The sequence below is a fragment of the Moschus berezovskii genome, chromosome 12 (assembly GCF_049115385.1).
Source record: "Moschus berezovskii isolate FMDL1 chromosome 12, NW_MosBer_1.0, whole genome shotgun sequence".
NCBI lineage: Eukaryota > Metazoa > Chordata > Mammalia > Artiodactyla > Moschidae > Moschus > Moschus berezovskii.
Genome location: NC_142471.1, coordinates 29,983,181 through 30,000,000, shown reverse-complemented (window position 1 = coordinate 30,000,000; position 16,820 = coordinate 29,983,181). Strand labels below are relative to the sequence as shown.

Below are 16,820 nucleotides of genomic sequence, written 5' to 3'. Positions count from 1 at the left end.
CAATCAAAAATGATCAGAAACCATTAACATAGTCCAGAGAAAAAGAAATACAAATGATTTTTATGAAAAATGTTGACACTTGCTCATAATAAAAGAATTGCAATTTAAAACTACAAAGTAATGTTTTTCACCATTTGATTGACAAGTATCACGAGGATTGTAAAAATACGTAAAGAGGTATCCTCAAACATTATTGATAGGAATATGAATTGATTCAGTCTCTTAAAATAGTTTATCACTTTCCATAATATTTAAAAGGCACAAACCCTGCTGCTCAGCATTTTCACCTCCTGAAGTTTATCCTTCATATATTTCACTTGTGCACAAAGACGTATGAAGATACTCGTGAAAGCATTGTTTATAGTAGCAAAAGACTGGAAAATACTTAAATGTCTACTAGTAGAAAAATAGTTGGATAAATTATGGTCTGTCCATGAAGTGGGATGGATAAATTTATGTGTTTGTATGAAATCATTTCCAGGGCATATCACTAAGAGAAAGCAAGGTTCAGAGCATGTGTATGTTGCCGTTTAGTGATGAAGGGGGTGAAGTAGGAGGATATATGTATGCACACGCACACATATCTGCTTGAGGGCAAAGATTACTTCTGAAAGGATATGCAAGGAATTGGTGGCAGTAGTTTTCTCCAGAGTAATCAGGGAAGCTCCCTTTTAGAATTATTTTGCCATGTGCATTTATTATATTTTTTAATCAAAGGACTCTTAAAATGAAGTGATTCTCTCCCTTTACTATTCCTGCTGCTAAGTCGCTTCAGTCGTGTCCAACTCTGTATGACCCCAGAGATGGCAGCTCACCAGGCTCTTCCATCCCTGGGATTCTCCAAGCAAGAATACTGGAGTGGGTTGCCATTTCCTTCTCCAATGCATGAAAGTGAAAAGTGAAAGTGAAGTCGCTCAGTCATGTCTGACTCTTTTCGACCCCATGGACTGTAGCCTACCAGGCTCCTCCATCCATGGGATTCTCCAGGCAAGAGTACTGGAGTTTAAGACCATGTAATTGTGTGAGACAAGAAACCTTTTGCAACCTTTTTTAAGCAAGCAAGAAGCAAGTTTAAATTTCTAGTTTTTTAATCAGTGAGAAGGGAAATCTCTTTCAGGAAAATAAGAATTCTTTGTTTTCTGTTATTTGCTTCCCCTTTATAATTTTTAGTAATCTCTAGAGATTAAGAAACTTGGAATTAAAGTCATATTTTTTTCATAAAATTTGAAGAGTATTATAAATGTTCACATATCCATATGTCCAGTCACCTAGTTCTTAAGTGTGGTTAAATGGAAAGAAAGTAACCTAATAATAAAAATTCTGTCTTTTCCATGTAGGCTCATGGATTTGAGATCTTATGCTCCAAATGTAGCCCACATTTTTCTGACTCCAAAAAATCCCTTGTGACTACGTCACCACTTTGGGCTGGCTTCCTTGAAAGTCTGAAAAAGAATGATTACTTTAAGGTAGGACTTACTATGTACTCTTTAAATTGTACATTCCAGGCAAAATCAAGCCAGTGATCTAAAGTGTTAGGTCCATATTTAATGTGTGACATAATTGTAAGAACTAGAGTTAAAAGGGACCATTCTAGTTTGGTGGTAATAAGGGAGTGTCTATAAACTGTTTCTAATATTTTAGAAAAATTAATAACATCTATACAAAGTGATAAAAGTTATTATTTATATCAGATGAATGACTTGTGCAAACCTATGAAGTAAACATGAAGGCACCAAATAGAAAAATTAGCAGATACAGATTAAAAAATTATGACCTAAATGGGAAGGAAATCCCAGAAAAGGGAGATGTATGTAGATGTATGGCTGATTCACTTTGCTGTACAATAACGTACACAACAGTATAAAGCAACTATGCTCCAATAAAAAAGAAGTACGAAAAGGGAACTAGTAAATTTCTCTTAAAATAACCACTCTCACACATAGTGAAGATATGTATATTAACACAATAATAAAGACCATTTTTCACATATGTAAAAAGCATGAGAAAGATATTTAGTGCTGTTGAGAATATAGTGAAAATAGTATACCTATACATTGCTGATAACATTGTAATAGTTGCACCCTTAACTGGAAAGTAATTTGATATCGTATTCCAAGAATTATACAGAAGTTCAAACTTGGAACCTTCACTTTATTTTATTATTATTTTTAATTGGAAGATAATTGCTTTACAATGTTGTGTTTCTGCTGTACAACACATGAATCAGCTATAAGTATATGTTTATCCCCTCCTCCTAAACCTCCCTCCTCTGCACAACCCCACCTCTAGGTTATCGCAGAGCACAGAGTTAAGCTCCCTGTGCTAAACAGCAGCTTCCTAGTAGCTGTCTGTTTTACACATGGCAGTGTGTATATGTCAATGCTACTGGCTCAATTTCTCCTACCCTCTCCTTCCCCTGCTGTGTTCACAAGTCATCCTCTACATCTGTGCCTCTGTTCCTGCCTTGCCAATAGGGAAACTTTATGTTAAATAATCTACGCTTTAAGGAAACATCCAAGAAGTAGAAAAGTCCTTAAGAATATGATAATTTTAAAGATTGTGTAGTGGTATGGAAAACTGCTTATATTATAGTATATTTTTAAAGAATGTAAAGTATTAAGCATAAATGCCATCATAAACATGCCTGTGAAAGGTAGAAATGATAGTTAAGGTTATGCTATTTTTTGAGCTCTATTTGTACTTTGGTTTATAAATTAGTTGCTAGTTAATCAATTGTTTCTTTATAACAAGTTATTAATAAATAATAGAAAATGATAGAAAACCTCCCAAATTGGAACGAGGCCCTTAAATGGTGAAAAGGATAAGGGCCCATCACATTTACCCTAGTCCCTTTTTTGGAGAAACTGTCCATCCATGACAAAACAAGGACGAGGACTCAGGCTTCCTGATTTTTGTACACTATATTAGTACTGTATTGTATACTGCCTTCCTGGAAGTTGCTGGTGAGCAGGTTATTTTAATGATACCATCTATACCAGGTTCTGATGGGCATTATTATTTTTTTAGGGATTGATGGAAGGTTCTGTTCAGTACCAGGAAAGGCTAGAAATGGCCAAGAACTACTTCCAGCTCTCTGTAAATCGGCCAGAAAGGTGAGTTTATCTCTACCCAAACAGGGCAGCAGAGTGATAACTTGCCAGAAGTTAAGGAGTTATTTACTCCTGAGATTGCTGCACATGTTTGAGTTTCCATATTTAAACTGTTAATGGCAGGACTCCTGACTACTGAAGGAGCTGGTGTTGAGAGAGGAGGTGTTGTCATGGGAATTTGCTGGCGCTTGTAGCCATCACTGCCACCACCATCACCACCACCATCATCATATAATAGCTAATGTATATTGAGTGCTTACAAAGCTTAGACCACTAACTCATTTAATCCCCTCTTAAAGCCCTGTGAAATAGATATAATTGTTATTTTCCCTATCCACAGCTGAGAAACTGAATCTAAGAGAGGTTATGTAATTTGCCAAAGGTTACACAGCTCAAAGTGACTGTCCTAGGGATTTGAACTCACGGATTCTAGTATGGAGCCACGTGCTTAATTCCTGTGGGAGTTCTGGGCTGTGTTCAGCTATTTTAGGTGGACCTGAAACACAGGATGAAGCAGGCATTCAGCTTCCAAATCATAGCTCATTCTAACCTGCCATGTATTTTCTGGGGGAAGAAAGAGATGAGCACAGGGTTGGAAGAAAATGGTGGTATTTAGTCGCTAAGTCGTGTCCAACTCTTGCGACCCATGGACTATAGCCTGCCAGGCTCCTATGTTCATGGGATTCTCCAGGCAGGAATACTGGAGTGGGTTGCCATTTCCTTCTCCAGGGGATCTTGCCGACCAAGGACTCGAACCCACGTCTCCTGCATTGCAGGCAGACTCTTTTACTGACTGAGCTATGAGGGAAGCCACATGGAAGAAAGTGGCTGCCCTTTAAAATCTGATAAAGTTGAGTTTCAGTTCTGGTAATACTGGAGTAACATATCAGACTAATCCCCTGCTGATTGCAGTGATAACCCTGAACAGAATATTAAAAAAAAACAACCAACCAGTTATTTGAAAACACTGGAGAAAAAGCAAGCAAAAATCAAAGGGAATAGGATGCTTGAAAGAAGAAAGTCCCTTTTGTCTGACTTGTCCCCTGAGGGCACTTCTAGTCAGTGTGGCCCAGGGAAAATGGAGCTTCTGCAGAAGGGTTTATTGGGCTGAGGAATCAAAGGTCAGAATTTGACCACTGGAAAAAATTCAGTTTATGTTTCAGTTCAGTTCAGTTGCTCAGTGGTGTCCGACTCTTTGCGACCCCATGAATCACAGCACGCCAGGCCTCCCTGTCCATCACCAACTCCCGGAGTTCACTCAGACTCATGTCCATCGAGTCGGTGATGCCATCCAGCCATCTCATTCTCTGTCGTCCCCGTCTCCTCCCGCCCCCAATCCCTCCCAGCATCAGAGTCTTTTCTAGTGAGTCAGCTCGTCGCATGAGGTGGCCAAAGTATTGGAGTTTCAGCTTTAGCATCAGTCTTTCCAATGAACATGCAAAACTGAATTTGAGACACTTAAAGCTATTAAATAACGTGAAATAACTTTGTAAATGTTGTGGCTTAGAAGGTCCCCAGTTGTGTGTGGATGTATGTTTTGTTTTGTTGTTGGGCTTTTTTTCTCAAATGGAACTGGTTTTGAACCCCAGTTGTTTTGCCAACATCGCAAACATCACGTATATGTGTAATAAAATGTTACTTAAAGATTGTATGAAGCAAAATTGATGCCGAGAGAACTATAACCTCAGTTTCTGTGAGATAGTAATGACTTTACCGCAGTCTTTATTCTTTTGTATTCTTACCTGGAGAATTCTGTGGACAGAGGAGCCCTGATGGGCTGCAGTCCATGTGATTGCAGAGTCAGACACAACTAAACAGCTAACACTTTTTTTTCCACTGTTTTGTAAGTGTCTAGGGGTGCCTTTGTCCCATTCTCATCAATTTTATGGCAGTAGTTTGTGGAAAGAGGATGCCTTCTTAGGGTATGTTTTAAGGAAACTTGGGAAAGAAAGTAAAGGAGGTGGCTCTCATAGTTAGGGGAATCTCCCCCAGATGAATCTCGTCACCTCTAGGAGACCACTCCCCTGTTGAACAGCATTACTTTATAATCTTAGGTTGAAGAGAAGTTAAGAAATTAGAGAGACTCCTGTAGGAGATTTAGGGCTATCTGATTCTCCCATGAAATAAGATAGATTGAGGGTTTGGTAGTTCTTTTTAGATAACAATGTCTTTTATTATTATAAAAATAACATTCATTCATATAGCAAATAGAGAAAAATGTAAGAGGGAAAAATTTTATATCATGAGTAAGCTACTATTATTCCAATTTATATCATGAGTTAGCCACTATTGTTATTCTTCCGATTTACTGCCTTCCAGGATTCTTGTTCCCTATAACCAATTGATTTTTTAAAAAAATTTTACATTATCAAGAAATTATGTATCTTGTTCATAATTTTTACTCGTTGTGATCTTACATTTTCCATGACCTTAAAATGTTTTGATAAATGTATTTTTAAATAGCTGCACAGCGTTTTAGCAAATGAACTCTAATTTACTTATTGCAAATAGCTTCAGTATCCAACATTTTCATGAGTGTTGTGGGAGAAACTCCCATTCACCAACCAGAATGACTTCTCTGCAATTTGAAACCAAGCTTACGTCTCCCTCCAGACCTGTTCTTGACTCCCTAAAGCTTTTGTTTGTTTGTTTTGTTTTTATTAGCTGAATTAATATCTTCGACTGTTTCCTGCTCTCTTGTAATTGTACCACCATCCTTCTTATCACCCAGACCTCCTGGCTCTCCTTGGATCAGTCCTTAGATACTGTTCACTATTATCTTGTGTCTTACATTCTTTTACCTTATTGCCTGGCTAGATATTCTAATTACTTAGTTATCGAACCATCAGTTCAATTCAGTCACTCAGTCGTGTCTGACTCTTTGTGACCCTATGGCTGCAGCACGCCAGGCCTCCCTGACAACACCAACTCCTGGAGCTCACCCAAATGTCCATTGAGTCGGTGATGCTGTCCAGACATCTCATCTTCTGTTGTCCCCTTCTCCTCCTGCCCTCAATCTTTCCCAGCATCAGAGTCTTCAAATGAGTCAGCTCTTCACATCAGGTGGCCAAAGTATTGGAGTTTCAGTTACAACATCAGACCTTCTAGTGAACACCCAGGACTGATCTCCTTTAGGATGGACTAGTTGGATCTCCTTGCAGTCCAAGGGATTCTCAAGAGTCTTCTCCAACACCACAGTTCAAAACCATCAATTCTTCAGTGCTCAGCTTTCTTTATAGTCGAACTCTCACATCCATATGTGACTACTGGAAAAACCATAGCCCTGACTAGACAGACCTTTGTCAGCAATGTAATGTCTCTGCTTTTTAATATGCTGTCTAGGTTGCTCATAACTTTACTTCTAAGGAGTAAGCGTCTTTTAATTTCATGGCTACAATCACCATCTGCAGTGATTTTGGAGCCCCCCAAAATAAAGTCTCTCACTGTTTCCACTGTTGCCCCATCTATTTGCCATGAAGTGATGGGACCAGATGCCATAATCTTAGTTTTCTGAATGTTGAGCTTTAAGCCAACTTTTTCACTCTCCTCTTTCACTTTCATTGACTCTTTAGTTCTTCTTCACTTTCTGCCATAAGTGAACCATATTGAACTATAGCTACAACTAAACTTATTTCTCTGCCTCTAGTGACCCTTCTCTTCCAATTCAACCATCAGAGCCAGGAGAATCTGCTTGAAATATATCTGTAATCATGTTACTTCCCTCTCCTAAAAATTATTAGAGATTGTAATAGTGAAAAATTACAAACAATGGAAGTATCCACCAATAATAGATAAATGAATTTCAATGTATTTATATGATGGCTTACTATCCATTAGTTAACCAGAGATTATATAAATATCCATAAATCTAAGTCAGAATTTCTCAACCTTGACACTATTGACACTTGTACCAGATGGTTCTTTGCTGTGGGGAACTATCCTGTGCATTGTAAAATGAAGCAGCGTCTCTGACCTCTACCCAGTAAATCCCCCTAGACTGACTCCCCACTCCCCACCAATTGTGACAACCAAAAATATTACCAAATGTTGCCAAACTGTCACCACTTGAGAATCACTGGTCTAAGTGAATAGATTTAAAAATACAATGTTGAATGAAAAATAAAAATAAAATGTAGGTGCTATGGATATAAATTGTAAAAATACACAAAATATTACATATTATAGATACATATATCTTCATTCACTCAGTAAGTATTTATTATCTCCTATGTGCCAGGCCCTATTCTAGGCACCAGGAATACAACAAGTGAACCCCAATTCTCCCTGCCCTGTGGAGCTGCATACTAGTGTAGGAGAAAGACAATAAACCATTATATGATGATAGATGAAAATTAGTACTTTGAAGAAAAGGCAATGTTTGGGGAGAGGGATGTAAGGGCTGATCGTCTAGAAAGGTTGACCAGGGAGACCTTTCCAAGGAGGTTTTCTTTCAAAAGAGATCTGAGAATGTCAGGGATTGAGGCAGACAACTGATACTGAGGGAATGGTATCAAGGGAGTAACATGTCAGGTAAAGAAGACAGTGTTCTCTTGCTCACTCGGTGGCCCAGAAAGGTTCTTGTGAGAGCTGTCATTTTTGGGCAGCAGAAAAACAGATTGGAACTGGTAGTGTTGATCATCAAAGGGAATACTAACTTTATCTATCATGTATTTTTTAAAGTACATGCTTAAAGAATTCACCTGCCATTGCAGGAGATACAGATTAGATCTCTGGGTTGGGAAGATCCCCTGGAGGAGGAGGAAGTGACAACCCATTCCAGTATTCTTGCCTGGAAAATTCTATGAACAGAGAAGCCTGGCAAGCTGCAGTCCTTGGGGTCACAAAGAGTCAGATACGACTGAACACCACCACCACATGTATTACTAGTTTGGTTTTTAGGTTAAATTTATTAATGTAATCATATATTTAGACTAGAGGTAAATATAGCAGTATTTTAATTCTGGGCGGTAGGGATATATTACCTTTTTGACTTGTCTATATTATTTTAATCTCATAAAGCAAAAATTAAAAATAACAAAGAAACCATCAGTGATCACTCATTCCTTACTTCATTGAGTCTAAATTTAGCCATTTCAGCCTCCTTGTACTCTTCAGTCCATCTGTTCAGCCTCAAATTTCACCCTTAAGCCAAACTGAACCTGTTTGCTCTCTCTGAACATGTTCCTCACTTCCCCACCTCTATACAAATGCTCATTTTTCCCCTTACCTAGTTTCTCTATCCTGTCTTACACATCAAAATCCTCTTGATTCTTTAAGGGCTAACTCAGCTTCTTCCATTAGCTCTCTCTTTTTTTTTTTATAGCTTCTCTTTCTCCACCCAGTGAATGTAATTACCTTCTCCTATGTTTCTTTGAACCATTTGGTATTTCTGTGTGACTTTATATGTTTTTAACTTATAATTATTTGTGTATATTTCTTTTCTCTGTCTTAGTAATATTTGCATATTACAGAGTAGGTATCATTCTCTGTTACCCACATGATTCAGCAAGGTATGCAAATGTTTATTAAATTAATGCAAGTCCATTATATAACTTGGTTTGTTCCATTATAAATAGTTCAGACAGAGTTCCATAAACTTATATAACAAATCACATCACCATCATAAAATAGCTCACTTGTCATATAAGTCATCTCTGTGTTTATTTCCCTATCAGTTTATATACTTTCTTCTGGGTTTTCATTTCCTCATAATATGATATATATAAATTGAAAGAGTTACACTAAATCAGCAGCTTCATGATGGTGTTCCATGGAGCCTGCTACAGAGCAAAGGGGAAAGCAAGATGAGCAGGTCTCTGAGCCTCCAGCCTCCATTTCAATCAAAGCAATCTTTCAGGGTTCTTTTTAGTTTGAGGTATAATTGACAAAACTGTAAGACACTTAAAGTGTCATTGTGGTGATTTGATATACCTATACATTATGAAAAAGAGTCCCACCACCTAGTTAATTAACAGATTCTTCACCTCACATATTTATATTTTGTGTGTATGTGAGAACATTTAATATTTACTCTCTTAGCAGATTTCATTTACACAATTGTGTTATCAATTATAGTAACCATGTTTCACATTAGATCCTATGACTGTATTTACTTTACAGCTGAAAGTTTGAATCCTTTTCCCATGATTTTTATGCTTATTTCCATCACCCCTTAGTCACTGGCAACCACTTTTATTCTCTGTTTCCATGAGGTTGACTTTCTTTTTTTTTTTAGATTCCACATATAAGTGATACCATGCAGTATTTAACTTTCTCTGTCTAGCTTGTTCCATTCAGCATAATGCCTTCAAGGTGCATCCATGTTGTTGCAAATGACAAGGTTTCTTTCTCTCTCATGGCTAAATAATATTCCATTATATTCCAGTGTGTGTGTGTGTGTGTATATATATATATATATATATTCCAGTGTATATCCAGTATGTGTGTATCTCCAGTGTGTATATATATCTCTGTTCGTGTGTGCTAAATTGCTTCAGTTGTGTCCAGCTCTGTGTGATCCCATAGACTGTAGCCTGCCAGGCTCCTCTGTCCATGGGATTCTCCAGGCAAGAATACTGGAGTGGGTTGCTGTGCCTTCCTCCAGGGGATCTTCCTGACCCAGGGATTGAACCTGCATCTCTTACATCTCCTGCATTGGCAGACAAGTTCTTTACCACTAGCGCCACCTGGGAAGCCCATGTATATCTCTGTCTCTGTGAGTTTATCTGTCTGTCTGTTCATCCGTCTACACCACATCTTTATTCAATTATCTGTTTGTAGACACTTAGGTTGTTTCCAGTCTTAGCTACTGTGAATAACACTACAGTGAACATGGGGATACAGACATCTCTTTGAGATTTTGTTTTCATTTCTTTGGATAAATACCCAGAAGTGGGATTGCTTAGTCATATGGTAGCTCTATTTTTAATTTTTGAGAAACCTCCATACTGTATTCCATAGTGGTTGTACCAATTTGCATTCCCACCAACAGTACACAAGGGTTCCCTTTTCTCCGCATTCTTGCCAATGCTTGATCTCTCTTTTCTTTTTAATGATAGACATTCTGACAGGTGTGAGGCGATATCTCACTGTGATTTTTATTTGCATTTCCCTGATGATTAGTTGATGTTGAGCACCTTTTCTTGGCATTTGTGTATCTTCTTTGGAAAAATGTCTATTCATTTTCTCTGCCCATTTTTGGATCAGATAACTTGGGGTTTTTTAGCTATTAATGAGTTCTTTTATATATTTTGAATATTAACCCCATATCATATATATGGTTAGTGAATATTTTCTCCTGTTCTTTAGGTTGTTTTTTCATTTTGTTGATGGTTTCTTTTTTTGCAAAGCAGTTTCTCTTTTCTTTACTTTTTGGGCTTTTTGTTGGTTTAGCTGTGCTGTGAGGCTTGTGGGATTCTCATTCTCTAATCAGGAATTGAACCAGAGGTCATGGCAGTGAAAGCACCAAGCCCAAACCACTGGACTGCCAGGGAACTCCTCAAAGCAGTTTTTCTTTGAGCTCTTTTTATATTTTGAGTTCCTGGTGAAATTTTGAGAGGAAGGATTCAGTATCCTGAACAAATGTTTAAAAACAAATTAGATAATCCTTTACAACTTTAAAATACTCTGTTTTTCTGGTTATTATTCTAAGTTCTCATTAAAAACCCATGTCTTTGATTTTTTTTATAGCTCTCATGCTATGAGCCCAGGTGAAGAAATCTTAACGTTATTGCAGACAATACCATTTGATATAGAAGAGCTTAAGAAAGAAGAAGCTTATCTTCCCCCAGAAGATGGTAAGTGATGGGCCAGGATAGATCACGGAGTTAGAAAGAATTAAAACATCCCACTAAGTCTCAGAGGGTACTTTACTGAGAGTATACCTGTTTCATGTGAGTATAGTATGGCAGTGTCACACTTCTTTTTCAGATGAACGGTGGTTAGACCTCTCACCAGATCAGCTGGACCAGCTGCTGCAGGAAGCTGCTGGCAAAAAAGAGCCAGAGCCCATTTCCAAGGGGCAGGAGGAGAACTATGACTTAACTCAAGTCTCAGAGAGCATGAAAGCTTTCATATCCAAAGTCTCAACCCACAAAGGAGCAGAGCTGCCTCGGTAATTTCTGTTAAAGTATAATTATCTAAACAGAAGCTCTATGTTGGCATCACCCCATCAGTTCTGTGGGTTGTTTTTTTTTTTTTTTTTTAGTAAATTATTTTCAGTGCTTTGTTTTCCTCTTTTGGTACCTAATACTATGATAACTTACTTATCTGGAGTCAAATTTCTGATAACCTGATTATGATCCTTGAAATAAGCCAGAGAGATCACTCAGATCTGAAGGCTACTTCCCCAGAGCTGTGCAGGGCAACCATATACTTTACTTTTTAGGCTTTTACTCAGAATATTATGGACTTTTAACATCTAGCTCTCATCAGGATTCAACATCTGATCTTGTACCCTCAAGTAGATTGGAAGCTTCAAACTCAAAAGTGGAGGATAAGCACCGCCGGGTACCTTGAATAGGTTATCTTCTGCTCATGGCACAGGAACACCTGGAGTTCCACCTTCCTGAGATAAAGTCTTTGCTTTCATTTTTTGGAGGTTAGTTCACCAGTAGTCAGGAAACTTATGGAAAGTCTCCTTTTTGGATTCTTAGCATTCCCTCTGAAGATACTGCCAGAAACTTAATTTTTCTTTGTGTGCCAAGTCTATATTTGAACTATGGGGTCATGGAAAGTGTCTGGAGGAGCTGTACAGTTCTCTTAAAAGCTACCCTGTTGAGAAGATGGTTCCATTTCTGCATTCAGATTCTGCATATAAAATAAATATTCACACATTTAATAAAACATTGACACAAGAAGAAAAAGTCAGATGAATAGATGCACTTGAATTTCTGTCATTTGAAGGGAAAGTGAATTTAAAGAAGCCACAACATATATTCTCTATTTTGGAGGATTATGGTTTGGACTCAAACCACATCCCTGAGAATCCACATAATATTTATTTTAGTAGATGGATTGCAGATGAACAGAGAGAGCTTATTGAATCATACAGTGTCAAAAAGAGACACTTTATTTGAAATACAAGCATGGATGCTGGTTTATCATTCATCATGGCCAACCATGGAAAAGTGAAAAGAAACGATACTGTATTTGATCCATTTGTTGGAACAGGTGGCCTTCTGATAGCTTCTGCTCATTTTGGTGCATACGTATATGGGACAGACATAGACTACAATACTTACTGTTCATGGCTTGGGAAAGGCTAGTAGGAAAAACCGGAAATGGAGAGGACCGGATGAAAACATCTTCATCAGTTTGGTTTAGGGCAAATCTTCATCAGTATGGTTTAGAGAAGTATTACCTTGATGTCCTGGTTTCAGATGCATCTAAACCTTCCTGGAAGAAGGGCACTTATTTTGATGCAATCATCACTGATCCTCCATATGGTATTAGAGAATCTACAAGAAGAACAGGTTCACAGAAGGAAATACCAAAGGGAATAGAAAATGTCCAGAAAGCCAAGTTCCTGTTTCCTTGAGTTATCATCTGTGTGATACGTTTTTTGACCTGTTAAAGTTCTCAGCAGAGACCCTCGTATTAGGTGGAAGACTCGTCTATTGGTTACCAGAATACACTGAGCAGATGGTACCCTGGCACCTCTGCTTGAAACTCATCAGCAGTTGCGAGCAGAAGCTTTCCAGTCACACATCAAGGTGCTTGATAACAATGGAAAAGGTGAAGGAATTTGAGAACCGGGACCAGTATTCACATTTGCTGAGCAATCACTTTCTGCTGTACCAAGGTCATAATTCCTTCCATGAGAAATATTTCAGTGGGGTAACAAAACAAATTACCAAGGAAGAAAAATATAGCAGGAATGAAAAATTAAGATTTTTGATAATGGAGAAAGAATAAGGACATCTGTATGTGAATTTTCATGTATAATACAGAAAATGTACTGTTTTAAATAACTTTATATAATAAATGCTACAAAAAAGAGGAGGATAAAAGTGTTTATCAGAGGAAGAAATAATGACAGAGGACAAGAGGTGTTACATTTGGCAAGTAATAGGGGAAAAAAGGTAGATGGAATTGTTCTTTGCCCAGCCAAATACAACTTTATTTAGTGTTGATGCTCATTAGCCTCATAAGATTAAAGTTTATGTTCAGTATTCTCTCTTTAAGACAGCAGGGATAGGGAAGGTTTGGTCTTTTTTATGTTTAAAGGTTTGGTTCTCACAAAGGTAGACTTTATTTAAATAAATTTGGATGAATAGCTTCTTTTACTAATGCCAGATATATCTTATGGGAGGTGGTAGGTTGGCAGATCCCTAAATCAGCATAAGTTAAAAATGTGCATAATCAAAGTATAATTTTTACTTTTATTTCTTCTATCTTTCCCATTTCTATTGCCCTACAAAATCAGTAAGCCTAATGGTTTTTAAAATTTAAACTACAATTTTCCTTGCTGTGCCTTCTTTTGAAAGTATATCTCTGGTAGTGTTCCTTAGAATGGCACCAATTTAGACAGTTTCAAAGAGTTTTGTTTGGGATAAATTATCTTTTTCCTTTAATCTTACAGAGAACCTTCTGAGGCTCCAATCACTTTTGATGCAGATTCTTTTCTTAATTATTTTGATAAGATTTTAGGTGAGTTACAGTGATGTTTATTTTTATTTTGCAACTGTAAGTTGTATAGAGATTGCTAGAGCTTTGGAGCATTGGATCTCATTTGTATTTTGTTTTGTGTGTGTGTATGTGATTTTGAGTTGCTTTCAACTATTAATTATTGCCCTACTAAATAATTTTGCAGAAGATGCCTTGCTTAGTGCCTGGCATAGTAGTTGCTCATAAAATCTTTGCTGAGTGAATGAATGCTGTGCGTTTAGATAGGGTTTTACATGGCCTCCAATATTACATTCTTCTTTTTTTTTCTCTTTTAAACTTCCTGCATTATATACTGGGCTTCCCTGGTGGCTCAGACAGTAAAGAATCCGCCTGCAATGCAGGAGACTGGGTTTGATCCCTGGGTTGGGAAGGTCCCCTGGAGGAGGGCATGGCCACCCACTCCAGTATTCTTGCCTGGAGAATCCCCACAGACAGAGGTGCCTGGCAGGCTACAGTCGATGTGGTCGAAAAGAGTTGGACACAACTGAGCTTCCAAGCACAATAGCACTTATATACTACTAAAACAAAAAGACAAATAGCCCAATTAAGAAAAAATCAACAAAGGATATAAACAGGCAGTGTCTTGAAGAAGAAATATAATCAATAAATATTTGAAAATAGTTAACTCTGTCTAGTAAACAAGTAAGTATACAATAAAAGTAAGAATTAAATTTTTGGCCCATCATTGGGAAAAATTTTGAAAGGTTGATAATAATCAGTTTCCTCAAGTGTGGGAGAAAGGAGCACTGTCAAACTGTGGAGGTGGAGGTGTACGTTGTCTTTTCTCAAGGCAGTTTGGTACTCCAGAATGTTCATAGCCTTTGACTTTGCTATTTCACTTCCAGGAATTTGCCTCATGAAAAAGCTGTGTGTGCTAAGATGGTGATTGCAACATTGTAGTAGCAAAAACTGGGTTATGGTACAGTTTTACCCCCCGCCAAAAAAATCATAGTACATTCATTTTATGAAGAACAATATAGCCTTAGTGAAGAATGAGGTCCATTTATGTGTTTTGACAGCAAAGGACCTCCAAGATATATAAATAAATAGAAAAGCAAATCATAGTTCAATATATCTATGTAAAAAATATTTTGTATACGCATACAGACACACACAGAATTAAATAAAGGTCTGGGTACCCACTGAACTGTTAAAAGATGCTTAACTCTGGGAAGAGAATGAAATGTGAGACAATAATTCTAATATTCTAACTTGAATGTTTACATCAGAATATATTTGTGTATTATGTAGTTTTAAATTTTCTTAAGTAAACATTTTTAATCAATTGAATTCACCTAAAAAAAAATGGAATCTTTCAGCTCAGCTTGTGTACTTCTCTGCAAATGTCTACCAGCAGTATCATTTTCTGGAGGGGATTTTTCTAAAGTACTTTGCCTATGTATATTCACCTTTTTTTTTTTTTTGCAGAGAATATTCTAATTCTTTTAAGATGTATAGTCATGCAAAAAAAATGTACCAAGTGACTCTTTCTGTATTGGGGTCTGTGTAGGTTCAAAGTCCCATGAGTCAGACTCTGATGATCTGGATGAGGAAGACTCTGAATGTTTAGACAGCGATGATGACTTGGATCTTGAAACACAGGAGCCTGGAGAAGAAGCATCTGTAAAAGGGACTCTGGATGATCTCAAGTCATACATGGCCCAGATGGACCAGGAACTAGCACATACCAGCATTGCCAAAAGTTTCACCACCCAGAAGCAAATGGTATATGTTCAACCTCTTTCCCTTTTGAGTCTAGTACAAAGGACAGCTAAAACTATTTTATCTTAGTTTTTCTTTTTCATTTGTGGTAATTTTTTGTGATTTGAATTTGATCTTTTGATTTGAATAAGGTTAATTTCTTCCTAACTCTGGTTGGATGAAAGATTATTTTCTTAAACATAAGCTTAAATTATACTGCTTATTCTATGTTACGTGTGGGTAGGAAAGAAATCTAGCTTCTTTCACTTAGAGAAAATTTCAGATTCTGTTTTATTTATTTTTAACTGTCCATTTTTTTTCAGTTTATTTCTTTTAAAACTCTTAGGCAAGCTATAAATGTATCTTCTTACTTCTGGTTATCTCCCTTGGGCTATTTCAAAATCGGGAAGGAATCCATTTAATTTGTAGAAACTTTTCCTAGGAAGAAGTATGCTATAATCTTTGGAACCAAATTTTAATGTGTTTGTTAAATTACATAGTTTATTATTAGACTTCATTTTCTTTCTGTCAAGAAGGGAATTTCCTTTCTAATATGTAACTCAACTTTACATTGTTGCTTTTTATCATAACTACCATCCAACCTAGTCAACCTAGTGTATTGTCTCATGACTTTCTTTTCCTTCCATGAACAAGGAACCTCTATCCCAGACTACCAATGACAATTCAGAGGAGGAAGATTCTGGCACAGGAGGATCTGTTATGACGCCAGTGGATGTAGACCTGAACTTGGTTTCAAACATATTAGAGTCTTATAGTTCCCAAGCTGGACTGGCAGGACCGGCTTCCAACCTTTTACAAAGCATGGGTGTGCAACTGCCCGACAACGCTGATCACAGAGCCACAAGTAAGCCAACGAAAGATTAGCCAGCCAACCTATCCTCTCTTTTTTCTTCTTGAATAAATATTGAGTCTGACTATGCTCATTTCTAGTTTTGATTACTCATCTAGTAAAAATGTTTTCTTCAAGTTCATAGGTTAACTTCTCCATGAGCCCCAAATGTTGCCCTCTTTGCACAAGTCTTTTGTGATCTCAACTCTGGGGTGCATACAAGGTTTTGAAATCAGCAGAAGAGAGAGAATCAAGCCCTTGAGATAAGACTGACACACTCTATGTTTGGAACATTAAGTTTATCTTTATTCAGGATTAAACATTGGGTAGAGGAAAGAAGGTAGACTGGCAAACATAAGGAATGAATGAGCTGCTTTTTTATTCCAGTTACCAGGAATGACCTTGAGTCAGTCTCCCTCTGGTGTCAAATAATTCAATGTTCTACCTGTTTTTGCTATTCTTCAGGGACCCATCAGGTTCTTTTTATTCTT

General features: G+C 37.4%; 1 protein-coding gene and 1 pseudogene across 3 annotated transcripts in view; both read left to right on the top strand.

Annotated features, from left to right (window-relative positions):
* The window catches only part of ECD (ecdysoneless cell cycle regulator), a 33,618-nt gene that overhangs the window by 12,253 nt on the left and 4,545 nt on the right, over positions 1-16,820 (top strand). For 2 of the 3 annotated variants that reach the window (XM_055425465.2, XM_055425464.2), the window contains exons 8-14: positions 1,338-1,466; positions 3,028-3,113; positions 10,800-10,906; positions 11,040-11,223; positions 13,693-13,760; positions 15,289-15,503; positions 16,134-16,419. In XM_055425465.2, coding sequence (XP_055281440.2) covers positions 1,338-1,466; positions 3,028-3,113; positions 10,800-10,906; positions 11,040-11,223; positions 13,693-13,760; positions 15,289-15,503; positions 16,134-16,364 — 1,020 coding nt within the window. In that variant the 3' untranslated portion in view covers positions 16,365-16,419. Of the gene's footprint in view, positions 1-1,337; positions 1,467-3,027; positions 3,114-10,799; positions 10,907-11,039; positions 11,224-13,692; positions 13,761-15,288; positions 15,504-16,133; positions 16,420-16,820 lie in introns of those variants that run through there. The other variant, XM_088841999.1, reaches the window with a different exon arrangement.
* Positions 11,239-13,682, top strand: LOC129555719 (tRNA (guanine(10)-N(2))-methyltransferase TRMT11 pseudogene; annotated as a pseudogene).